Genomic DNA, 16,355 nt, shown 5'->3' with positions numbered 1-16,355 from the left:
TGTCCCATCATTACAAATTGCTATCCATACCCTAGCCATATACCTATAAGTCCCAAAAGCTAAAACTAACCTGGCCTACCTTACTGATCATAGTTAAGAAACACAGCAGAGTTGGCCATCCAAGAGAAACCCTGTAATATAAAGAATATCTACATTGCTGCTCTTTTTAAAGCCATTGTTAAGATATAGGCTTCAATTATTATGACTGTAAATAGAGAAGGATGATCGAATTTATTCTACTGAACTTGATGATATGGTAACATAGTGATTCAAGTCAGCATACTGACTCAACTCAGATCCAAGTCGTTCAACCTGACTTTCTGCTTTAATGGACTCCTCCAAGTTCAGGGATCTGGCCTTGACTCTGGGGAGATCGTTTTTGACTTGCCATTTTAATATATAGGACATGATATAGGAGTTTGGCTCGTGAAAATACCTCTTTGCTAAAAATATTTAAAATTCTTACATGATGGTTGGTATTCCTTCGCAAATGTATGGAAAATTTTTCCCATAGACCCCAAAAATGTTGCAATGAGTATTTATTTGAATAAAATCTTTCCTTAGAAATTTTGGATTTCCTAGCATTCTGAATCGGACACTATTTTTATTTCCAGGATGCCGATGGTTCAGTGCCTTTCTTCTGGGGCACTGCACGTGATGGTTGCCTTGTCCTATCTGATGATCCACATGTCCTCAAAGAGGGATGTGGAAAATCTTTTGCTCCTTTTCCCCGAGGTAATATTCGACTGCTAAATTACACCTTATCTATTCTCTGACTGTTTCACACAACAAGCATAGTGATCTAATTTTTGTCTCTTATTTATACTGATGTTGCATTTGGCCCTGCAGGTTGTTTTTTCTCTACATCAGGTGGCTTGCAGAGTTTTGAACATCCTCTGAATAAGATGATGCCAATGCCTCGTGTTGATAATAAGGGGAAGATGTGTGGGGCGAACTTCAAAGTAGATGTGTTTGCCAAGAGGCAGACTAGCATGCCTAGAGTGGGTAGTGAGGCCAATTGGGCCAAGGAATTTTGATATGGACCAGGCCAATTGGGCTAATGAATCCTGATAAGAACAATTTGATATTTAGAAATATCATTTTGTTTTTTATTTGATATGTATTATTTTCATAATCAATACTGATGAAGCTAAAAAGTGAGTCAGTTTTGCAATGTAAAGGTGATTTCAAAGGCTGTTACTGGCTTATACGAGTTTTCTATCTGCAAAGTTAGTTACTCCAACCTTTCTGATTAATATATATCATTGACTATAACAACCCTTGAAACTAAGGTAAATAAGACACTGGTAGAAGCTGCTTGCTAAGAATAACACGTTCAATTGCTTAAATGGTTGTGAGAAAACTCTGAAAAGGAGCAACTTTATTTCAATAACATACCAAACATCATAGATAAATGATGTAAGTGTATTAATTATAAATTATTTTTTAATATATTTTAAAATGTGACAATTTAATATAGCTAAAGTTGGTTAATTTAGTTTAGTTTTTCTTAGTTCATTTAAAATGATATATTATTTAAAGTTGTGTTTCCTTTATATTTAAAATGATACATTATTTTTAACATTTTATGTTTTTCAATTAGTTAAAAAAATTTGTAATTTGAGGAACGTTTTTATTATGGCAATAAGTTCTATTGTTGTCTACAACATTTGAAAAGTTTACCAAGTCTTACGCTTAATGGATTTGTAGGTTCGTAGTGCATTCACCAGAAATTTGACAGTAGCCAAAAGAGGCTGAGATATCCAAAACAAGAGATTACCGAGAAACCAAAAAACCATCAAGATATACACACAACCTATAGCCATAAGAAATTAGAAGAGGTTGTCGGTGCATGGGTCCACCCCCCACGGGGTTTATTTATCCTCCTTCATGATAGTAATCATTAGACCCCAAAAATGTTGCACTGAGTATTTATTTGAATAAAATCTTTCCTTAGAAATTGTGGATTTCTTGGCATTCTGACTCGGACACTATTTATATTTCCAGGATACCGATGGTTCAGTGCCTTTCTTCTGGGGCACTGTACCTGATGGTTGCCTTGTCCTATCTGATGATCCACACGTCCTCAAAGAGGGATGTGGAAAATCTTTTGCTCCTTTTCCCTGAGGTAATAATCGACTGCTAAATTAGACCTTATCTATTCTCTGACTATTTCACACATCAAGCATAGTGATCTAATTTTTGTCTCTTATTTATATTGATGTTGCATTTGGCCCTGCAGGTTGTTTTTTCTCTACATCAGGTGGCTTGCATAGTTTTGAACATCCTCTGAATAAGCTGATGCCAATCCCTCGTGTTGATAATAAGGGGCATATGTGTGGGGCGAACTTCAAAGTAGATGTGTTTGCCAAGAGGCAGACTAGCATGCCTAGAGTGGGTAGTGAAGCCAATTGGGCCAAGGAATTTTGATATGAACCAGGTCAATTGGGCTAATGAATCCTGATAAGAAAAATTTGATATTTAGAAATATCATTCTGTTTTTTATTTGATATGTATTATTTTCATAATCGATACTGATGAAGCTGAAAAGTGAGTCAGTTTTGCAATGTAAAGGTGATTTCAAAGGCTGTTACTGGCTTATACAAGTTTGGTATCTGCAAAGTTAGTTACTCCAACCTTTCTGATTAATATATATGGTTCACTATAACAACCCTTGAAACTAAGGTAAATAAGACACGGGTAGAAGCTGCTTGCTAAGAATAGCACATTCAATTGCTTAAATGGCTGTGAGAAAACTCTGAAAAGGAGCAGTTTTATTTCAATAACATACCAAACATCATAAAGAAATGATGTAAAAGTCTTTTGTAATAGTCCATTACCATCTATTTGGTAGTCTTTTAAACATTCAATTTTTTTTTTTTAATATATGAAACATATGTGTTATCATTTATTTGCGCTTCAAATATATATATGAATGTTAAAAGCATCCTCTGCAGAATTTTTAATGATTTTGTTATTAATTATAAATTATTTTTTAATATATTTTAAAATGTGAAAATTTAATATAGCTAAAGCTGGTTAATTTAGTTTAGTTTTTATTAGTTCACTTAAAATGATATATTATTTAAAGTTGTGTTTCCTTTATATTTAAAATGATACATTACTTTTAACATTTTATGTTTGTCAATTAGTTAAAAAAATTTGTAATTTGAGGAACTTTTTTATTATGGCAATAAGTTCTATTGTTGTCTACAACATTTCAAAAGTTTACCAAGTCTTACGCTTAATGGATTTGTAGGTTTGTAGTGCATTCATGAGAAATTTGATAGTAGCCAAAAAAGGCTGAGATATCCAAAACAAGAGATTACCAAGAAACCAAAAAACCATCAAGATATACACACAACCTATAGCCGTAAGAAATTAGAAAAGGTTGTCGGTGCATGGGTCCACCCCCCACGGGGTATATTTATCCTCCTTGACGGTAGTAATCATTTGATTGGCCCAACTGATTTGGGTTTGCCTTGGCCATGTGGAGTTAAAAGTCAATTCTCTCTCCCAGCATCCCCAATTTACAAGAAGATTGGCTTACCTTATTCCCAGTCCAACAAGAATGTAATGTGATCACATAGGGAAAGGTGGATAACAATATTTGAATCTGAGAAACCAATAACTCAAAATCCCAACTCTTAACCACTTTTGACACAAGGGTACCCTAGATAAATTTCTGAGTTGTGGATATGGCCAGTTGGGAATCTCCATCCACTTGGATATTAGAAAAACCTTATTTGCTTGCGCTCTGCAGACCTAGTTCTAGAGCAATAAACTCTACAACATTATTGTTGGTGATTCCAAAGTTGCCAACATATATCCTTAGTATTTCCACGCCAGTCCTTGAATAATCCTCCATACTTGGTTGGGCTTGGATTTCCTTCGGCAACCCCGTCAAAGTTAAGATTGGAAAAACCAAGGGGCGAGGGAGTAAATTGAGGAGGGGAGTTTATCATCTTGGGAAATGGATTAATTGTATTTTATGTTCCATGCTTGTTTGAAGAGTTCCCACCCCCTTGCAACCAACACCACAATAGTTTGGCTCACAAGGCTTTGTTAAGCATTTATGGATCCCTCAATCCAAGGCCCCCTACCAACTTTGGTTAACATACCTTCTCCCAAGCCACTATAGCCCACTTCCTAGTGTGCTTAGTGCCTTGCGACAAGAAATCTCAAAATTTGGTAGTGATAGCTTTATAAATCAGCGTATGCGTTGGCAATGCTGAAATTTGGTATAGCGGTAAAGCTTGAAGAACATCTTTGATCAAGGTCATACGACCTTCCAAGTTCAAAGATTGGAAGATCTAGTTGCCAATTCGATTTGAGATCCTCTCAAGAATGTCTTGCCAACAAGAAGCACATAAAATTTTTTCTACTTGTGAGATAATTTGTTCGTTGGTTGTTGATCAATGATGAAAGGTTTCTTTACTATGTTTATAAGAAATTTATTCTTAATAACACTGATTTCTCAATCACCCAGTCACTCTTCCCGTCTCCCCCTTGGATTTCATCTCAATAGTTTTCCCAGATTGCAACTCTATTTTTCCTTGACTTCTCTGTATTTCAGATCTTGTGCTTGTGGATTTATCATGATAGTAAGGACCTAGTGTGTCATAAGTAAGGAAATGTCAATATTTCTCCAAGAAAACACATCCATCATGATGGTCTACTATGCTAAATCTCCCATGTGACCACTCCTCCTCCTCCAAATCTTGCACTAGTTTTTCCTCTACAAAGGGATTCTTAGATAAAAACTAGAAAATATGCAGTTGGTGTTCTCGCTGTTCTTGTAAGAGAGTTAAGAGGATTACTTGCAGTTAATGCATGGTGAAAATCGATAACTGAAAATTAATATGCTTTATAAATCCATGGTGAAAATCGATAACTGAAAATTAATAATTCCTTCTACATGCTTCATAAATGCATGGCCATCCCATGGAACTTTGTTATTTCTAATTATTATGGCCATTCCCTTTTTGAGGATACTCCAAGATTTGAAAATACATAGGCTACATAGATCGGTTTAGGACTCAGCCTCACAATAGCAACAATAGCTAAGAAGTATGGAAGAACAATTGCACCTTTTTGTTTCTACTAAAAAGCAGTTAACACAAGACTGTAAACAAGAATTTGACTTTTGGTTTTGGCTCCATTTCCTTGTTAATATAAGCAGTCCTCATTTACAATGTCATTTTAGAACATACTGCCGAAGGTTAGATAAGGACTAACAGGGAGAGGGACTAAACATCCCTGTCAAGTTTTGAGAAGCTCAACTTAATAGTATCTAAACAGTCTTCAGCTCTAGATGATGTAAGATTCTGCTTTGTCACAATTCACAAAGTAGTGAAGTGAAGAGTGGATTTATATATATTTTACCTGTGTGCAGGTTTTGGCCATTGTTGTTTTAGAGGCTGATGCAATGCTCTAACCAACTCAGACTCTGTAATCAATATTACCAGCTATGTGTACTCTAATAGAGTAATCCTTTGCCACAAAATGTTTTTTCTTTGATTTCCTTCATCTAAAGTCTCTTTCAAGCTACCCTTCAATATCATTTTAATTTTACTGAAAACATGGAACATGCTTATCATTTGGGTTACTAACGATATCTATTTCATGTATTTTAATTGATACACAGTCACATTGTGGCACTTTAAGATCACATTTTTTACTCCTCCGTTAGGAACAATTAGAAAATATTTTTTTATGGGAATTTACACAAAAAATTCATAAACAAGAAAACTTTACTATATATATACAAATCATCACTTTTTGAGTGAATAGAAATAACCACTGTGACAGTAAAAGAGGCACACCAGAGGCTAGAGAACATAATAGCTCAAAGAAAGGAGTAGCGAATCCAATATAGTGCATAAGTCAACAACTTTAAAAGTTTCCTCGGCTCAAATCTGTCCACTTCAATCAACAAAAATATGTGTCCCTTCCATTGGTCCCTTCAAAGAGCATTCAAGCACCTTCAGGGCTTTTGCTATTTAGTCATCTCTTAGCTCTCTTGGAGAGTGCATGTTTCCATTTGTCTTTTCCCCTTCTGGTAGGAGTTCATATGCCTGCAAAATTCAGGATCGCAAATAAGGAGTAGTCTACAAGACAGTTAACACTTTATCACAAGCATAAAAGGACAAAACATCATTCAGTGAACATCAACAAATCATGAAGAGGGCATGTTTAAAATAACATAGCAATCTACTACGCTATCATATACTATTCCATGGAGGCAAAATCAGCTTGATGAAGTCATGAAAATCCAATTAGATCTTTGATTAGAGGCAAGGAATAAAAAATCCAACAACAAAAAACACAATGATAAAGTCCAAACCTCGTTGGCCTTTGATCATCTAACCATAACTTTATAAAGATGTAAAATATAAAGATCTATAAATCTAATAAACATCGAGCCATGAACATAGGTATGAGAAGATAGTAACTACATGTTTAAGTATAAAAATCAAACATGTTGCATGAACATAAATAAGTAAAGAGATTCTCTTTGACAGCGAGAAATTGTTTTAGTGACCATGAAGAGATTATGAAAAAGGCATTTTCATAACAACATAACAATGGGAAAACATAAATATACTTATCATATGATGAAGGGCCACCCAAAGACGCCATGATAACCTAGCTTATCTATTCTTTATGCATACCTCATTGATTCCCACTAGAGTTGAAGTCCTTCCATAGATGATTAGTCATGGTAGAAGATGATGCTTCTCCACTTATTCTATAGTTACCTAGAAAAATGTCAAATGTTATCACAAAGAAATTTTATAGAGCATCAAGGTATATATGCACACACAATGAAAGAGTGTCAAATGTACCTGGCATGACAGGTAAGGTTGGATGGTCTTGTATCTCTCTTTGGTCTTGGGTTATCACCATGGTTAGGGATTGTTGCATCTCTGTAAAAATAAACATACCACATGTTAGAGAATAGTGATGATTAAATACTTAAATCTAAAACCATGACTATTCAACACATGAAACTAACCTGGAACCATAGACACGACATTATTTGGCCAATGACGTCCTCGCTTATTGAGGTATCGAAACTCAAATGGTTCATATTCGGATGGATCAACATTTAAATCAATTTCCAAACCACTGTTTTTTCTGCTGCTTCTTCTTTTCTTTGTGGGGCTAAGGAAACTCTTCTTCCTCTTCAAAGATGGATCAAGAGAACCCAATCCAGGTGTTAAGTCAAAATCAGTAACATGCAAGTTATTAGCTTCATCCAACATTTTTTTAAGCATACCAGTCAACTGGATTGTCTTTGCCAAAGTAGTAGGAGGGTTATCGAAAATGAAATGTGTATAGCTAAATAACTCCTCCCTTGCCAAATGAAGTGCCTCGGCATCTGCATCAACAACATTTGTGGCCATAAGAGTAGCATCGACATCTACATCATGGTTTTGAGGCTCTATATTGATCTCAGGTGGGTCATTGCATATGTTATCCTCTGCAGGCTGATGAAGCAATGGATTTGAAGTATCCAAGTGGAAATACAACCAATTAACCTTTATGGCATTCTTGCAAATGTTTCCACGGATAGACCATGGACATTCACACGTTATAAAAGCCTTACGATACCAGGTGACAAGGTATTTTTTACCTGGATTTGTCTAACTTCTCACCCAATAAGCACGAGTTATGTTCTCATGAGGACAACAATTAGTGTCCAAAATTTTTCTTGCTCGTTCCACTGATGATTCTAGCTGCTTTTATCTCTTGTAGTTGTTTAGAAATCCTTCTTCTTTTAATATTTCCTTGAACCGATAACAAGGTTCAACTGTTGTTAGTAACATATGCAATAACCAATCCATCCTCCGGGCACATTTTTTCCTTCTATCAGATAGAAATGTTGTTTTTAGGTAACAATGGTATGACTCAACAGCATTATTGGTCTCTTGATTTGCATGAGGAAACTCCCGACAACCTTTAACCCACATACCTAATTGCAAATAGAATGATGTCGGTCTCACTATATCACCTTTATAAAAGAAAAAAATGCATATAATACAAAAAAAAAATTACTTACAAATCTTATCTCCAGTGACCCAATTTTTGTTGAAATAGTCTAAGAACTTCTCTTCATCTGCAAACTTGATAAAAAAATTGATTGATTGCATCTTCCACTTCATAATTGAGAGTGTGTTTCACGATGAAACCTAACTCACTGAACATCTCCTTGGCTTTTATGGAACTAGTGGCCAACCGATTGACATTTTTCAACCAAGCCCTCCGTACATGCCAAATGCATAAGATCACATCACAACCTGTGATCCTCCTGCCATATTCAATGCATTTTAGTGTGGGATTTTTAGAAAAAATGCAATTTTGGTTATATCATGACAATGTTAAAGTTACCTCAAGGCACTGATTTCAGCCAGTGCATCATCAACCATGAAAGCATTGACTTTACAATCAGGACGGATTTGGAAACACTTGCGCATGAGCTGCTCCAGCCATATTGCAATATCATTTGATGTGTTTCGTGATGCCACGACCCATGCAACAGGCACCCTGCTTTGTTGTTCATCAAATGCCATGAGTGTATACAACTGATACTGTCATTTTCAACATTACATAAATTCAAATACAAGTTATTAATCATTTTGAATGTATACAACTTAAATAAATATATTCGATAAGTCATTGGCATCTGAGTTACCCCGTATTTATTGGTGTTAAATGTTGAATCCATGGCTATTAAGCTATTGTGCGACAGCTTGACCATTGTCTCCAACATCAACTTTGTTTGAATCCCTATTATAAAAGGGACCTCCACACCATTGGGCTTTTGGTAAAAGAAAAAATCTTCCCGATGCTTTTGATACCAAAGGTTTACACTCATTTCATCCTTTATGTGAAGTTGATAATTTCCCTTTGCCAACCTATTATAGATGTTTACAATATCTTTCCTGCATAAGAAAAAATCTCTATCTCGAGCTACCACATCGATGTCAACATGTCTCTTAATGTGGGTTCTATACACTACATCAATAGGCACTCCCAAAAAGAAACAACTCTCTACATATGCAACAATGTCCCTTGAAAGCTTTGGCCTATGCAAGGCCCTGGTCTCACCTGAAGTGTCACATTGACCATGACAAGCCCAACCTTCTCCATCTTCATGTTCATACATATTGAAAGTTAATATTTCTCTATCAGGAATTTCATCCATAACTTTCATAACAAAGTGGCATTGGCAACCCCTCTTCTGCACAAATGAGGTCCTTCATTTAGCTGAAAGATTGCCTCTTTTGTCCTCTGGGCCAAATGAACAATGATAACTACACCAAAAATTTAAATTGTTATTACATAAAAAGAAAGATAACCTTGGTTTCAAAAGATTTAAACAATATATATTTTAAATACTCACATATTTTATTGCAATGCAGTGGTAGCTCTTTCTTTTGTTTTTTTTTTTGTTTTTCGTATGAATTTACATGGAGCAATAGGATTTTCTTCCTCTCCTTTGATAAAGTCAGCAACTCGTCGTAATGGGATTACAACAACTCGATCAATACTATTGGTTTTTTATTTATTTCCATCCAAACCAAGTCTTTACTAGAGAACGTCATTTTGCCTTTGAGGTCTTGCACCTCAAGATCCATGATATATTGCCATTTGCTTTGCTTGCCCATTTTGAACAGATGCAATCCAATGAATGTTGGCCATGTTTTTATAGGGTGACCATTTGCTAAGCAGGACTAGACTTGAATTAAAGGGTTTTATACAATGTATGTTTACATCAAAACTCTACTAGTAGTCTATCCTCAGATTCTCGGTGCTGCCATAATATATGTGAAATTTATAGCAAGAAATCATTACACTCACATTCCACTACCCGTGGCAAAAGAGATGTGTTAGAACAAAGAAAAGGCCCTATTGTGCCTTGTGGCATTCATGTTTAAATTAGCTCTCCACTAGAGGCATTGTTGTTGACTAAGCAATAGTATAGCCTGGCCGCAAAAGAGTTATTTTTTTTTCTACTTCATATAACCCTCAGGGAATAGTGAAAAAGTAAATTCAAAAATCAGAAAACTAGAAATACACTGCAACACCATCTAAGCCATATTAGTCAACCCAAGAAATCAATGGAAGAAAATAATAGAGAGCCAACCCATTAACCATCAGATTTACTTAGGTATAATATAATCATCAAGAAGAACCACTATGTTAGTTTCACTCTTTAAACATCTAACAAAGGCATAATCAAAACCATTGAAAACCACTGCATTCCAACTACCACCATTCACAGAGTACTGATAAAGCTTCAAGAAAATTAAAAGACCATTGTCACATGCTTCTTACCCAGATATCAATTTTATTTATAAAGTAAAAAAATCCCACCTTTCACTTCTCACAGGTTTCATAGAATCTCCCTACCCCGTATATCAACTTGTTTTAGAAGGGGAACAAAATCCCACTTATATATTTTCACATGTTAAATAGAAATTCCTGAGGATCCTCCAATGCTATTGAGGTAATAAAGTTCTCCCCTACTTAGAGAAAAAATAGGGTTGGAGTATATAGAATAATGAAAAGGTTGGACCATTTTCTTATATCAGACCTCTTTTTAGATGAAGCTATGAGATCCAAATTCAGCCTTTTGTGGAGGGGATTCTGACCACAACCTTGTAATACTAGAATTGGCTCCTATAAAGAAAAGACCCCTCATCACTTCAACCTAAATCCTGAATGGTTAAGGAGGAAAAATATGTCAAGAAACTAAAGGATGCATGGATTCTCTCAGGGATCAGCTTCCGTACAATTTGAGGAGAACCTCAAAAGGACTAAACAGGTCCACTGATTTGGCAATTTACAAAATACATAAGAAGGAGAGATTACTTAAGTGGAGGAAAAACTAGAATCCCTATACAAAAGTGATGGTTTTGGTTTCTTAATTGAGCCACAAAATTATAGGTGAATGAGTTGTAAGCAAAGAAGAGGGCACTAGTTTTGGATAAAGAAAATTCCTAGAGTCTAAAAAGAAGGGAGTTATGATGGAGATTCAAAGAGGAATCCTATACAGGCTACATTTTGATGGAGATTCAAAGAGGAATCCTAGAGACAAGCAAGGAGCTCATGAAACTGAGACTTTGAAACTCTCCCCATTGGGAGTCATAACCACAAGATGGATTCTTACAACATATTGACTTTTTCCCGTTATAACAATTTTAAAATAAACAACGGAACAAACCTGGTGTGTTACTCTGGTGTACCTTGGTGGCGAGCAGCAGAGGGGAGGAAGCCCAGAGCGGGAGGCGCCTAGTCGAGGAGGAAGGTGAGTGAGCAGATCGTGATGGGGACCTTCCTCCATTTCGAATCGGGCGATCTGTCAGCGAAATTTCAGGATGCCAGCTCGGATCCGATCTGCGTCGAAAAATCAGGGAGTGAATGCGGAGCGGAGGAAGGGGGTGCGTGGAAAAATCACGGAGTGAATGCAGAGCAGAGGAAGGGGTGGCTGAGCCAGGGGAGCATGGCGGAGGGCGGAGGGATTGCCGGCGGCTGGCGCTGGAAAATTTTCCAGGCGGCGACGGAAACCGGGCAATTCCTCCGCCCAGGTAGACTACTCCTTATATGAGTTGTTGTTGACGAGTTGTTGTTGTAGAGACATTAATGAGAGGTTGGATTTGAAGCTCAGCGCACTCAGTCGCACACTCGAATTCTTCAGAGCAGAGCTCAATGGAATGCTTTATGGTGAAGCCATGATGAGCTTGGCTGTGAAGAATTCGAATGTGGCAGTGAGGACGCAGATCAAGCACAAACTGCATGGAGTAATATTTTGATGATGGGAACTTAACCTTCAATAGGTTATCAAATTCGTAATTCACTGTGTTTGAAGCCGAACTGCATTGATTCCTTTTCTATGCAGAGACAAATAATTTTTGAAAGCTTATTATGCCAAAACAATGGGCAGAATTTGATTTTTTATATGAGTTGTGTGTATTTTTCTTAATATGAGATGTGTGTATTTTGCACTAAATCTAATTAAGAGTTGCAAGAAGAGTAGTTCTCCAGGTGACCAGTAGAGAGCATACAAGCCATTGTACTTATAATGATGATGATCCTATAGACGACTCTCAGATCAGCGATCGAAATCGCTTCAATATCACACTGATTTCCATCATTCTCAATTCTTGAAAGTAGCATGTTGGCTTTCAAGACTGGTACTGAGCATGTTAAAGAAACAGATCTCGCTTGATCAAGATCTTGGATCGATTGATAACGGTTTATATTTATAAAGGTTGTAGAATTGAAAATTGCGTTTATGATTTAGAATCGGGATCACCTTTTAATTATTTATTATGAGTTAATGAAGTGATTTACTGATTGTAGAATTGAAATTTGCGTTTATATATGATTTAGAATCAGGATAACCTTTTAGTTATTTATTATGAGTTAATGAAGTGATTTAATATTAATTATTATGAGTTAATAGAGTGATTTAGTATTTAAGCGATTTAATCTTCACAATGAACTGATTTAATGTTGTTAATTTAATGCTGTTACTTATAGTTTAAGAATTTTTTTTGATGAATTTTAAAATTGGTTAAATCTTAAATAATGTTTTGTTTTTGACACTGAGTTTGTATAATGTTTTTATTTTCTTCATCAGAAGAATAGATGGTGTTTGATTCATAAGGGAATATAAGTTTATATTTATGAAGATGGTAGAATTGAGAATTGTATTCTTGATTTTAGAATCATGATCACTTTTATAATGGAGTGTTGTATATTTTTTTTTTGAATTGTGATGAGATAAGAAGTTAGAATTTATGTGGTGAAAGTATCTCATTTCTATCATCTTATGTGACAGAGTTTGTGTTTGTGCATTTATTATTGGATGGAAGATATGTTATTGAATTATTCCATAGAAGTGTGTATATGTTATTGAATTATTATATATATATATATATATATATATATATATATATATATATATATATATATATATATATATATATATATATATATAGAGAGAGAGAGAGAGAGAGAGAGAGAGAGATAACTCAATCTTCATTTATTTGACTAGTGTTAAATTTGAATATCTTAGATTTTTTTTGGTTTGAAACATGGAGGTTTCATATATTTATAAGTATAAAAAAATTGAGGAAAAAAATGAATAATACAAAATGTATATTGTTTTATTTTATTTTAAAATTGTATATTGAATTCTAAATTAGATATTGGAACAATGTTATTTTGAATAAGTGTAATTAATTTTTACTATATATTAAAATTTGCAAGTTAAATATAGATTTCACTTGAAAATTAAAAAAAATGAATTTTTTAATATAGTTAATGGAAAATATTTTTAACACATCATATAATCTTAACTATAATAGTTTATGACAATTTCTTATATTTAAAAGTAAATAAATTAATGAATCAGTTTTTCGTAATTAAGTCTTATGACATTTTTATTAAAAATAACATGTTTTTATTCTTAAAATTTTTGACTTATTTTTAATATAGTAAATAAGAAAAAACAATAAACTCATAAAATTGCAATGTTTATCAACTAGTCATATATTTAAATAGTTACACCAACTCTTTATTTATAATGTATCATAAACATATATTTATTATTACTATTTTTTAATAAATATATATTTATTATTAGGGATTTTTTTATTAAAATGTCTATAGCCTGCCATAGGAACATAATTTTTATAATTACAAATATAAAATTTAAAATCTATCTATTAAATAAAAGTTAATACAAATTTAAAACATAACACATTATTTAAATACTTAAAACCAATTTTATAAACTTAAAAGCCAATTTTATTAAAAATTATATGCGAAACAGTTCATATCCATGAAAATAAATTACCTTAGTTCCAAAACTTGAGTTCCATAATTCTCTTCTCTTGTCGGTATACTTCCTAGATAACAATAACATCTTTTGCTATAATTCCTAAATAACAATAGCTACAATCAAAACTGAAGTTTTGCATGATAAATTTTAAAACACTCTAGTTCTGAATAAGAAAACTTGGTGTTAGAGTCGGGTAAAGATATAAATGATATGTTTCATGATATGTTGAAACACATGATGGTTGTTGCAATGGTTGAGCCTTTGAAGGTGGGATAAAGAAATATTTACCAAGAGGAGAAGCTACAGGTTAATTTCCCATAAGTCTTGGTGTGCAACAATTATAAAAGGATAGATCAATTGATGAATAGGAAATCACAGATTCTTGGTTGATGCATTTGAGAGGAATTCTTTCTGGGAGTATTAATTGTGATTTAATGTTCATGGTAATTCATTTGCAGAGACTATGAAAGGTGAGACCTATCATGGAAATGGTTGGTTATCCCATTATTGAGTTATAGTTATCTCATTGAATATCAAAGATTGAAATAGAGTGCAAAATATGGCTTTAATGAATTAAAGACAATTTTGTGGCTCCTTCTGGTGGTTGAAAACTACTTCTAGAGCTATGTGACAATTAATGAGTATAATCCTTGGTAAATGAAGTTCAATTTTGAGCAAGGTGAGCTATACTGAAGTGCACATTCATGCTGGTAAGAGTAAAATAAATCCACCTCTACTCCATAATGATTGTAGTTAAGACTGGAAATAGAACCATTTGTAGATAGAAAATATGAAAAAAATGTAGTTGGGACTAAGAGAGACGGTGGGGGTAATGTTTTTGTGTGTTTTAAGAGAAGAGGAGGACACTAGTTAAGTGGGGTAAGTAGAAGAAGGCTAGAAAGGATATCATAGGGTCTAGAGGTGATAAAAGCTATGTCCGACTCTGAGTAAGAGCCATAGTTGAGAGAAATGCATATAAATAAAGCATCTATAGATATAGTATGAAAATCGTATGAAATAGTTACATTTAGGTTCACCATGTTGGGGCCTACACATAAGAATGTTAGTGCTTCCATCTAAGTGAGTGTTTGAAGGATAGCTTGGGTGTTAGTGCCTCTAGCAACTAGGTGCTTGAAAATAAAGTACTTGGTATGTCTTGTAAGCTAATCAAATATTTATCAAAGAGGGCTTTGGTGCCTCTTTCTCATTGGTGGTAGTAAAACTAATAGGGAGTTGGTGCTTCTTGCTAGTAGGGGCCAAAAAAACACATTATGGAGATGGTTCTTCCTAGTAGTGGGTTCCTACAAAAAAATTAATGTAATGAGAGTGGCTGCATTTGATCTACATCTTAACAATCAAGATTTGTGATTTACTCCCTTTATGGGCTTTTTCTTAAAAACCTATGTGTATGCTATTTATGTTGTTGGCCCATGGTTCATGTGTTGATTTATGTTGCTATTTACATAATATGTTATGGAATGTTCACATGAACGGTTTCCAAGTAAACGAAATTATAAATTCACATTGTTTTTGTAAATCGTCTTTAAGACTAATTCAAACCCCCCTCTTAGAATTAACTAGGTTTCCAAAATGGTATGCTCAGCCCTTAAGCTCTATGATGTACAAGTAAGAAGGACGTGATGAAGGGTTATGACTCATGACTGGGTGCTTATCGTGTATCACTACATTGAACATATTCATAATTGTGCCTAAATATGCTACACTTAAGCACAATATGACGAGGAGTTGTGAGCGCCATCTTTCTAGTATCAAGATACCTAGATCATATCTAATATCTTTAACACTTGTGCCTGATCATATCTAATATGGTGACCAATTAGCTTATTTATACACATTTTTATGTGTGTATGTGCTCCCCTTGACTTCTATAGCTATCCCCTTAATAAATGTCTATTCAATCATGCATTCCATTAACAAGGAGTGAATGAAACATGGATACCTTCCTATAACATTATTCACTTTATAATCCCCACAACTTTCACTGCGTTCCTTTGTGTCCTCCCCTTCTTCCTAACTGGATTGCTCAGTCTCTTCCTCCGGTTCTTCTTCTTCATTTCCTTCTATTTCTTCTTCGTTCTCCCCACGTGCAAGTTGTGCGGGTTTTTCATCGTCTGAATCATGTATTTCCATAGGCTGGATAATGTTCCCCTAAGAATTTCCCAGCATTCCTCTCCTCCTTGCCAATCTGATAGATTATCTTCGTTTCGGTGTTTTGCTCGATGTGCTAGAAAGATGTTTTCGTTTTGGGGTTGGTGAAGCGAGTCCCCCATCTATCGAGAAAATCAATTCTTCCTAACTACTTTGTTGTTGGGCAAGAGTGTAACTAACTATCAACCAAATTAAACCATGATGGCTTACTACTGATTCTACATGGCAAGACTTTCTCATGCTTTGGGCAACATCATGTAATAAAAAATTTAAGGACGCAGGAAAATTCACAGCACATTTTTGCTTTAACATGGCTAATAGTTTGAGA

General features: G+C 34.6%; 1 protein-coding gene across 1 annotated transcript; it reads left to right on the top strand.

The window, feature by feature from the left end:
* Positions 1 to 466: 466 nt before the first annotated feature.
* LOC149259066 (uncharacterized) lies at positions 467 to 1,102 on the top strand. The gene is made up of 3 exons (XM_089451074.1): positions 467 to 472; positions 615 to 735; positions 850 to 1,102. The coding sequence occupies exons 1-3, from the start codon at positions 467 to 469 to the stop codon at positions 1,035 to 1,037; spliced, it is 315 nt and encodes a 104-aa protein (XP_089307200.1). The 3' UTR covers positions 1,038 to 1,102.
* Positions 1,103 to 16,355: the final 15,253 nt, after the last annotated feature.

The sequence above is a fragment of the Pinus tabuliformis genome, chromosome 6 (genome assembly GCF_031772625.1).
Source record: "Pinus tabuliformis cultivar Carrire ecotype Pingquan chromosome 6, CPIR1, whole genome shotgun sequence".
Lineage (NCBI taxonomy): Eukaryota > Viridiplantae > Streptophyta > Pinopsida > Pinales > Pinaceae > Pinus > Pinus tabuliformis.
This window is presented reverse-complemented; position numbering and strand designations above follow the sequence as displayed.

Excerpts from the sequence above, each read along its gene's own strand:
- LOC149259066 (XM_089451074.1), top strand. Across the intron at positions 736-849 it reads TTTTGCTCCTTTTCCCCGAG|GTTGTTTTTTCTCTACATCA; the intron begins GTAATATTCGAC and ends TTGGCCCTGCAG.